This window comes from Lolium rigidum, chromosome 7 (genome assembly GCF_022539505.1).
Source record: "Lolium rigidum isolate FL_2022 chromosome 7, APGP_CSIRO_Lrig_0.1, whole genome shotgun sequence".
In the NCBI taxonomy this organism is placed as follows: domain Eukaryota; kingdom Viridiplantae; phylum Streptophyta; class Magnoliopsida; order Poales; family Poaceae; genus Lolium; species Lolium rigidum.
Genome location: NC_061514.1, coordinates 151577388 through 151587822, shown reverse-complemented (window position 1 = coordinate 151587822; position 10435 = coordinate 151577388). Strand labels below are relative to the sequence as shown.

The 10435-nt window shown below is 43.9% G+C and overlaps 1 protein-coding gene across 1 annotated transcript; it reads left to right on the top strand.

The window, feature by feature from the left end:
* The first annotated feature begins 1377 nt into the window (after window positions 1-1377).
* Window positions 1378-10167, top strand: LOC124674295 (protein MEI2-like 4). Its single transcript, XM_047210337.1, has 15 exons — window positions 1378-1421; window positions 2058-2168; window positions 2361-2406; window positions 2805-3131; window positions 3544-3959; window positions 4034-4192; window positions 4388-4504; window positions 4576-4724; window positions 5702-5793; window positions 5873-6322; window positions 6610-7246; window positions 7356-7440; window positions 7553-7621; window positions 7898-8077; window positions 9380-10167. Exons 2-15 carry the CDS (start codon window positions 2082-2084, stop codon window positions 9551-9553), a joined length of 2988 nt encoding a protein of 995 aa, XP_047066293.1. The 5' UTR covers window positions 1378-1421; window positions 2058-2081; the 3' UTR covers window positions 9554-10167.
* Window positions 10168-10435: the final 268 nt, after the last annotated feature.

The following is a 10435-nucleotide window of genomic DNA, read 5'->3' as shown; positions in this document are numbered from 1 at the left end:
GACAACTACCGGCAACAAACTTTACATAGGAAGATTTCCGCCGGCCCACGCGCCGCCCATCTCTCTCCCCACCTACCCCCTCTCTTCCCTTTTTAATTTACCACATACCATCCAAACACTATCTCTCCGCTGTCATTTGTTGCCGGCGAATGCTATTGGGATTAACCGTTGTGGACATTTTTTTTATAGTTGTGGAGATGCTATAAGAATATAAATTATATACGATGTCATTTGTTGCCGACAAATGCTATTGGGATTAACCGTTGTGGACATTTTAAGCTATTATCTGGAGATCACCGTGGAGATGCTCTAAAAATATTAGTTATGCGCATTTTGGAACAAATTTAGAGATAGGGTAATTTCTTGATGCAACCAATCCGCGTTCGAAAAGGACTCTACTCGTATGATTCCATACAACAGTCCTGCTCGTGATAGCTACTCACCGCCTAGGAGCATTACTCACAGTTTATACAATTACTTAATTTATGGAGGCAAATTCACCACCCGCTGATCACTGTCAAATCAAATAAAAAACCTCGCTGTTGTTCGACACAAGCCTAGCTGAAGCACACACCTCCTGAAGACCTGAACTGAACTGCAGCCTGTAGCTGCGCAAACGTGCCAAACGCGAGCCGTCAAAATCCGGGGCGGTTCGGCGGCAGCAACTGGCCGGAGCGGTCCAGCCTCGATCGACCCACGCACACACACACGTCTCGTACTGCCCAGCGTTATCCTGTCCCGCACCGGACAACGCCCGCACGTCACCACCGCGTCGCCTCACCGCCCGTCCCGTCCAAACGCCGCTTCCCACCCCGCGCCACCCTCCGCCACGTGGGCCCCGGTGACGCGAGCGGACTGGCCAAGGAGTTATCCGGCGGTGAGCCTACCGCCGCGGGGACCGCACCGGGCGCGGTATATATACGGCCCCGCGCCCTCCTGTTTCGCGTTTCCATTTAGTACTAGTTTCAACAAATTAATTAAATAACATCACCATTTCGCCGCTTTTTAAATAGAGTACAGATATTTCTTGCCCTTCGTCTCCGCTTCGTCTCGCCAGTCCACCACCACCACCGCCTCGCCGGAACCTTCCTACCGGAGCAGCTCTACGGCGCCGCACCGTCGCGGAGGAAGACGACCGCGGAATGGGGAGGAGCGGAGCGTCGCCCGCCGCCGCGCCCGCTCGCTAGGGTTAGGCGCGCCGCGCGCGCGAGGGCGGAGCTTGCTCTCCGACTCAGAGCTTGGCTGGGCTCCCCTGCCAGGGCATTAGCTGCCGCGGCCGCCGCGCGCCGCGTGATCCGCCCGGCTGGAAGGGGAGCCGTCCTGCCTCGCGCCATGGAGCCGTCTCCTCCGCGGGCGGCGACGGGCTGCGTGCTGTTCTCCAGCTTCTGACGACCGGACGGGGGATCTCAGCTGCCGATCTGGTGAGCCTACTACTGCTTCTTCCGTTTCTGCCACGGTTTTTGCGGGTTTTTTCCAACGCGAAATCAGGGGTGCGGTTTTTTGTACTACTACTAGGAGAATGATGCTTCAATTCCTTCCTGGCGGTTTTCTTTTCTTTTTGTGGTAATCTTTTGTACGTATCTCGGTTGCTTGCGTGCGATCTGCGCCCCGCCTCCGAGGGTGCTTCCCTTGGTGCGGTATTTTGGTCTGCTCCGCCTCTTTTATTTTTGATCACGAGTTTCTTGTGCGCTCCGAGCTCGGCGACGACGAGGTGCATTAATTTCCCCGTCTTCTTCTTGGCCGCCTTGCTGCTGGCAGTTACTAGTATTTTCGACGAGGTGCAGTTACTAGTTTTTTGAGAGCTCAGAGTTCTGCTCTGATTTTTTGTGGTACTAGAAGAATCCTTTCGAGTCGGTCACAATTCGGGTTGTTCCGGTCCAGAATTCCGCAGAGTTTCTCCCGTCTTCCCTGGCCAGTTCGAATTTCCCGTTCATGGTGCATCAGATTTAGGCCCCGTTACTGCATTTCCGCAGCAGTTCCTGCCGTTTTCTTCCTTGATCCGCTTCAGTCCAGCTACCCGAGTCGCTGAAACTTGGTGTATCTGTCTGTCTTTCAAGGTAAGGTGCCTACCAGCCAGCAGGATGCCAACTAGAGCCATGGAACAGCAGAGGCACCACATGCCCCCGTTCCACCTCACCGCCGACTCCGAATCCTCATTCTCCCGTCAGGTAAGGCCAACTGCAACAGCCGAATTATTGCCCGCTCTCCTTAAATGATGATGTCTAATGATGGACTGCGCTCTTGCTTTGGGCCACGGATAATAATAATATTGTTTAGTACTGTTTGGGTGACTCTGTTACTGTATCATTGACAACTAGACTTAGGCTAATTCCGTTCATTCATATCCAATTATTTTGTAGAGGCCAGTTGGACCTTTCAGGCAGGAGCCTTGCCATGAGAATGTTGGTGAGTACCCGAGCGTATGTGTAATTTGTAATTGCTTGTTATTGTTTTTAGGGGAGCTTATTATCCCGTCCAAATAAAAAACGTGGCCTAGCAGAAAACTGTAACACAAGTTAGTTGGGATATGTGGGGGCATCCGAGGTTCCGCATCTGGGAAAATTGATACAACAAGATTTGAGTATGTGTATGGCTGTTTCCAGGTAGCTTAAGGTAGCTGTCCTGCTATATATAGGTGAGGCAGCTTATTTGGTACGCACATGCTCTCACAGGGTGTAGTTGACAGGCGAAACCGTCAATGTTGCCTGCACAATTCTTCCAGTGAAGAATGCTAATGTTGCTTATCACATTATTTTTTTGCGCTTGGTCTTTGTGTTGGCTGATCTGTTTCCTCTGAAAAACAGAAAGGTTTTCATTGATTTCGGGAAGCAAGTCTGTTGCGTCATCTCCAGTTCATATGCTCAGGCCTGCTGGCGTGGATCAGTTAGAGCTTATGGAACCACATAATCTGATGGACCAGAAAACTCCCTTTGGCGAGCACAAGTTGTTGGGCCAACATAGGCATGCTAACCTGCCGCCAACCCTGTGGAGACCTGATCAAGATACTGTGCAACAACATGATTCGAAGCCATTGGCTTTATTTCCTAATGTTCGAAAGGGACATTTAAGTATGACCCACTATGAGAATGGACTTTTCTCAAGCTCCCTTCCAGACATTTTTGACAAGAAATGTGAGTCCTCGTTTCTGTCTTTTGCTTTTTTACTTCATTTAGCGCTTCATAACACTGGATAATGCACTGCTTCCATGAAAGATGGTACACATATCTTCAGTACATAGATAAATGATTAGTACGCGGATCAACAGGAAGGTTAAGGACAGTAAGGTAGATATGACTGGAAATGAATATGAATAAGAAGACTTTTATTTGCTTATACACAAGAAACGTGCTTACTTTATCGACTGTTTCACTTGATTGAATCCTGAGCTTTTCACCAAAACATTCTAGTGAGAAATGAGATAATTTGGCCTATGCTTTTCATGCTACATCTCAGTAAGGAATGACACTATCTGTCCCATGCGTTCCATGCTACATCCAAGTGAGAAATGAGACAGTTAACCAATTTTTATTTGCTAATGTGCAGTGAGACTAACACCCAAGAATGGCCTTGTTGGCCAGCCAGTCGGAAAGGAACTCAACCATGATGATGATGAGCCTTTTGAGTTAACTCAGGAAATTGAGGCACAAGTAATTGGCAATCTGCTTCCTGATGATGATGACCTATTATCAGGTGTTCTTGATAATGTGGGGTACCCTGCCCTTGCTAATAATAGAGATGACATTGATGATGATATATTCTCTACTGGAGGTGGATTGGAACTGGAAGCTGATGAAAATAACAAACTGTTAAAACTTAACGGTGGAGGCAACAACGGTCAGAGTAGGTTAAATGGCCTATTGTATGGAGAAACCTCATATGGGGAACACCCCTCGAGAACCCTTTTTGTTAGAAATATGAATTCCAATGTTGAGGACTCCAAATTGAAGCTCCTATTTGAGGTAAGTCTTCATCTTCCAGCTAGACTTGTCCCAAGCAATACATCTTACTTACTGATTTTATGTTCTTCTTTTAGCAATATGGGGACATCCAAAGACTTTATACCGCATACAAACATCATGGTTTTGTGATGATTTCTTACTACGATATAAGATCTGCAGAACATGCCATGAAGGCGCTCCAAAGCAAGCAATTCAGGCACTGGAAACTTGACATACATTACTCCATCCCAAAGGTACCCCCTTAACATAATGCAGTTCTGACTCGAGGATGCTGGTGATCCCTTGACATTACTTACTGCATAATATTATGATGTTTGTTTCCATTATCTATTGTAGTAGTTGGTACTTGTTGTCGGGTTGGCACTAGAAATATGTATCTGCAAGAATGTTCATGGTTACACATTCTAACGGTGACTTTGTCCCAGCAGGAGAATCCTTTGGAGAAAGATAATAACCAGGGTACACTTGCAGTGATTAACCTTGACCCATCTGTAACTAATGATGATCTTCAGCATATATTTGGTGGCTATGGTGAAATCAAGGAGGTATTTCCACGTACTATCTAGCTATTACCTCAGCTGGAACACCGCCAATACTAACGACCTTTTTTTATCAGATACATGAGACTTCACAAAAGAGTTGTTACAAATCCATCGAGTTTTATGATTCTAGAGCAGCTGAAGCTGCATTTTATGCGTTAAACATGAGAGACATTGCAGGAAAGAAAATCAAATTAGAGCCCTGCTGCCTGGGCGACAATAAACGGTACACTGATGACCATAATTTTCTTCCAATGCTTGAGTTGTTCAAAGATTGGCATATCTCAAGCTTTTCTCTGTTCTGAATCTTTCATTGATTTTCTTCTCTTATTATTTTTTGCGTAGCAGTTGCTTAAAATTGGAGAAAAATAGCCCTGTCCATTTTTAGTGTTTCTAGCTTACGTTACTTTTCGAAAAACCTTAATACACACCTTGTGTCTGTAACTCTGCATGATTTATTTTTTCGAACACACATACTTTGTATTGGAAGAAGGCATTGAAATGACAAGGTACAACCAACGAAGCCATAACGCAACAACTGAAGTATCAGCAAAAGAAACACAAACGGCTAGCAAAAGAAGCAGTAAAAAGTAAAAAACTGCATAAAAACTGCCATTTCAAGCAAAAAGAAGCAAGAGGCCTAAAGCCTCATGAAACAGCAGCACATGGGGGTTGAGCATGTAGCGGCAATGTTCACAGCTCCACTCCGTGTTTCTGGAATTTGTTAAATTTGCAATTCATCTATATTTATCATCCTGCATATAGTGTGAAGTCGGTAGACACTTTTACTGGATGTATACCACTGTTTAATGTGCTGCTACCGTTCACACGGAATGGAATGATGCAAAATAATTTTTATCTCTCATAGAATGGGAACAGATAAACTTGTGATTTGACTTGTAGTCTTCTACTAATTGTTTTAGTTGAGTCAGCATTTGCACTTGAATTCATAGTTGGTTGTATGTCTCTAGTATTCAGGGCTGCAAAAATGAAAATGTGCTTTGTATTTTGGAGCAAATTCAGTAGGTGTAGAAACTCTTTTCATATGATGTGTGGGAAAAAGTGTTTTACAACTTGATACGGAATATGCCCTCTTGTTAATCATACATGTCTGAGCTATTTTTGAAGGGAAGACCAAAAACTTTTGATTTTCTTTATGCTATTCTTACAAATGTGTTAGTAATCCTAGCTTTTGCACGACAGTTTGATGCAGCAAAGGCCTCCTGTGTTGGAGCAGGAAGAGTTTGGTGCATGCAGACTAGGAAATGCCAACAGTCTGCCATCAACTCACTATGGTATGCAGTTCTATTTCAAATCACAAACATGCTTCTACTGCTAGTTGTATTTACTAACCTGTGTATCTCATAATGCAAGGCTCTGTCAATATGGCATCCATGACATCCACTGGCCATGAACATGGGATCACTCGGGTTCTGCGTTCCAGAGTACAGCCTTCAATAAACCAATTCAGGGAGGGAACTTTCCTGGATGGTCTGTCAAGTACTAGGCAAAACATATCCTCTCCTGTTAGAATTGCAACTGCAGGGACACATAACAACCAGTCTGCTCTTGGTGAGCATGGTCATTCACTTGGAAAGATGAATGGACACTTGAATTATGGATTTCAAGGGAATGGAGCTTTCAATCCACATTCCCTTCCCGAGTTCCACACTGGCCAAAGCAATGGCATTCCTTACAACTTAAGCACCATACCACCCATTGGAGTTAAGAGCAATTCTAGAACTGCTGAAGGAATAGATAACAGGCATCTTTACAAAGTTGGTTGTGCTAAACTTGGTGGTCATTCTTCTGGTCATAGTGAAGGTACTAACTTTGGGCTCCCTTATTTGCGGACATATCCATATTATTTCTAGAGGAAACACTGTTACAATTAGATTCACTTGCCATCTCAGATCCCTCCCACCTTTCTGTCATTTTCTCATAAATGTCATTTTAGAATCATGCTTCCATATCAATAATACGGAAAGCTTTTATAGCTTCATGCTAATTGGAATAACCTAATTAATTTACATTGAAGCTTGCAACTAGCCTGATTAGACAATGCATGCTATTTAATCATGCTTACTTGGGCATGCCTTATGTTCTTGTAGCACTTGGGTTTTCAAGAACTGGAAGCTGCCCCCTCCATGGCCACCAAGTAGCGTGGAATAATACAAATAACTCCCAGCATCATACCTCTTCTCCCATGCTATGGCCAAACACAGGGCCATTTATCAATAATATACCAGCTCGTCCTCCGGCGCAAGTGCATGGTATTTCTAGAGCATCTCGCATGCCTGAAAATTCCCTTGCAGCGAGTCATCATGTCGGATCTGCACCGGCTGTCAATCCATCAATCTGGGATAGGAGAAATGGATATGCAGGGGAGCTGATGGAAGCACCAAGTTTCCATCCTGGGAGTGTTGGAAGCATGGGTTTCTCTGATAGTCCACGTCTGCATCAGTTGGAGCTCACTGGCATGTTTCCCCAGAATGGAGGGAACCCAGCCATGTCCCCTGGGCATGTTAGTGGTCGATCTCATCAGAGGGGGCATATGTTTCATGGAAGGAGTCACATAGGTCCCCTTCCATCCTCATTTGATTCACCGGGTGAACGTACAAGGAGCCGAAGAAACGAGTCATGTTCTAATCAATCTGATAACAAAAGGCAGTATGAGCTTGATGTCGAACGTATAGTCTGTGGCGAGGATTCCAGGACTACATTAATGATAAAGAATATCCCAAACAAGTATACCTCTTGGACTTGCAAATTTTATTCTAGTTTTTGTGCAAGCGTCTCTCTGTTTGAAGTCATGCGGTGTTTTGATGTTCATATTATTATCTTAATGGTATCCCAGGTATACTTCTAAGATGCTTTTGACCGCTATTGATGAAAATCACAAAGGAACTTATGATTTCATCTACCTGCCAATTGACTTTAAGGTGAGCAGACCTTTTATTTGTATAAACAGCTGTTCCCTTGTTTGTACTTGCTTCGATGTTACTTGCATACAGGTTTACAGTGTCCTAATAGTTGCTAATCTGCATTTTTCAGAATAAATGCAATGTGGGTTATGCATTCATCAACATGATCAGTCCTGAGCATATTGTTCCATTTTATAAGGTGAGATGTTACGAGCTATCAAGTGGCTGCATTGTATATTAGATAAAGCTTCACTTTGACAGTTTTTCTGCAATCCTTTTTTTTCACGCTGGCCTTGTCCTTCCTCATTTATCTTTCCTATACCTGTATTACTGTATCATGCCACGTTGCATGCATTTTGGATATTTCATGTCAGGTAGTCAAAGCTGTAACTTTACCAGTTATAGTTTCAGGCCACTAAGCATTTTTCTGCGACCCTATCGTCAACTGATATATGACATGCCCGTCTTTCTTCAGATATTTCATGGGAAAAGGTGGGAGAAATTTAACAGTGAGAAGGTGGCATCACTTGCATATGCTAGAATCCAAGGAAAATCATCTCTAATAGCTCACTTCCAGAACTCAAGTTTGATGAACGAGGATAAACGCTGCCGCCCTATACTCTTCCACTCAGATGGTCCAAACGCAGGAGATCAAGTATGTTTTCTGATTGTCCATTTCTGTATGCTCTATTACTGTTTTGTGAAGGGCACTTGACTGGGTATTGCTAACTAAATGGCGTGTACCTGGCTATCTTGCTATGGGCAGTGCAATGACCATGCAATACATGAGCACACTAATGCTCTATAATAAAAGTTTGTAGTAGTATGAAACAAACCAGCTGGTGAATAGTTGAGCTCACTTTTGCCTATATGATTTATATCTGATAGGTTTGAGAAAAACCGTCAGTGATAAAGTGCATGCAAATGCAAGAGTAATTAGTAAGGTAAAACATGCCCAGAATTTGTTATACAACAAACTTGGCATGAGGGGCCCTCCTGGAGTTCATCAGATTTACACTGAAACCATGTGGCGAGTGGTGAAAGTAGCATTTGGTCAGCACCAACCCTCGGAAACTGCTGGTTCTGACCAAAGACACTTGCGTTCAAAATCTGAATGTAATCCTCGCATATTCTGGAATCCATGTTACTTTGAAGGCAAATCTCTCATATTCCTTGAATATAAAGTTGACTAGCAATTTGCATCCCTTTTATATTACTGTAGAAGCCTATTTGAGTTACAGTTCTTTTCCCTGGGTAGAGTTGTAGTCCTGCAAAATCCATGGATCCCGGTTCACTAGTAATGGCATCCCTTAACTTTTATGAGCATTTCCATCCAAGGAGGCTACTAGGTTTAATATAGCCCACATAGTGATATTCTAGAATCGAGTTATCACCAATGGGGTCTTAACACTTCTTGTCTCAAGCCTTTTGTGGTGGATAATATATTGCATTTTAAAGTAATGCAGTGTGCCTTGTTGCCAGTTAATTTTTGTTCTTTCACCATATCAGAATCACCTGTCCTAGATAACAATCTCAATTCCTTCAGAATTTTGGTCCAAAGAAATACCCTAAAAAAGTTCTTATGAATTAAAATTTTACAAATCAAGAAACCAAGCACAATCCTCCCTTCCTACTAAAATTCTTTGAATCGATGAGGCCCTTTTGGATTCAAGCATATGCTTGCCATTCATCTTTCTAGGTGTTGCTGTTTTTTTTGTAGTGACATCATGGGATGATCGTGCCCTTCACATAAAGTGATATTTGGATATTGGTTATAGGTTACGGAGCGGGAAATAAAACTATCTTCTCATTCCCATGCTTGACATTTGGTCGGGTGATGAATTTTGTATATTGAATTTCATGACAAGAATGCCCCTTGACAATAAGACTAGTTTTTCTTCAACCTGGAATTTACAGTCTGAAATGATAGTTTGCTTTTGATCTGAAATTTTTGCAGGAACCGTTTCCAGTGGGAACACACATCCGTTCTAGGCCTGGGAGATCCAGGATTTTGAGCTGTGAAGAAAGTCACCGGGACATCCTGTCAACCTCTGCCAACAGTTGGACTCCTTCTAACGGAGGCAGCCACTCTTCAGGCTACCCCAAGGATGCTGATCCAACCATGGCTTGAAAGCTGAAGCACTAACCACACCATCCAACCTTTTGACAGTTGCAATCCCAGTTTCGCACTACCATCTTTTTTCCACCGTTTTGCTTTGTTTGGTATGTTGATAGCATGTAGCTATGTACTTCAACGTTGTGGGTTACTGGAGGCTCCCTAGAGGCTGCAAGTTTTGTTGCTGAGGAAGAAGCAAGGGGATGGACAGAGGGTGCTCTCAGCTTCTCCTGAGCCTATATGCATATTAACTGAAGGCCGCTGAAGGCAAAACTCACAGGGAGGTCTCCAAGATTTTGGACTGTTAAGGTATAACCCAGTATTGTACAGGGTTTCCTAGTAAGAATATGCATGATTCCGGGGGCAGCCAAAACCTGAAAACGTTTACTCTGTTTTGGTGCTGTAGTATGAAAGGCAGCCTGTGCCCCCCACTGCGTCTTTCGATACTGTTTTGATGTTAATTTCACTGTAGTGCCGTGTGCTGGAGAGCTCGATTTTGGGTGTCAGGAATGTAGCGTCCGTGCGGTGCTACTGAAGCTCAAGTGTATGTATGGACAGCATGGTACCGTAATTTACTGCCCTTGTTTTGTACTATGTTTATGTTTTGTGGTAAATCAATCACCGCTTGAGCTGTGGGACGAAATGTCATTGGCGAGCCACTCTCGTCGGTGCTCCTTCAGAAATCGTGGTTTCCCTGTATGACGCAAGGTGCCATCTGAGGTCACGCATTCTGACTAAGGGTGTCAAGTGGGATCCCACTTTTGTCCCACTTGTAGTATAATTTGACTTTTTTAGTACAAATTTTGACATCAAAATTTGAACTACATAGTACAAAATGACATCCCACTGGGATCCCACCTTGACACCCTAATTCTGACCTGGGCTGTGGCAATGCCT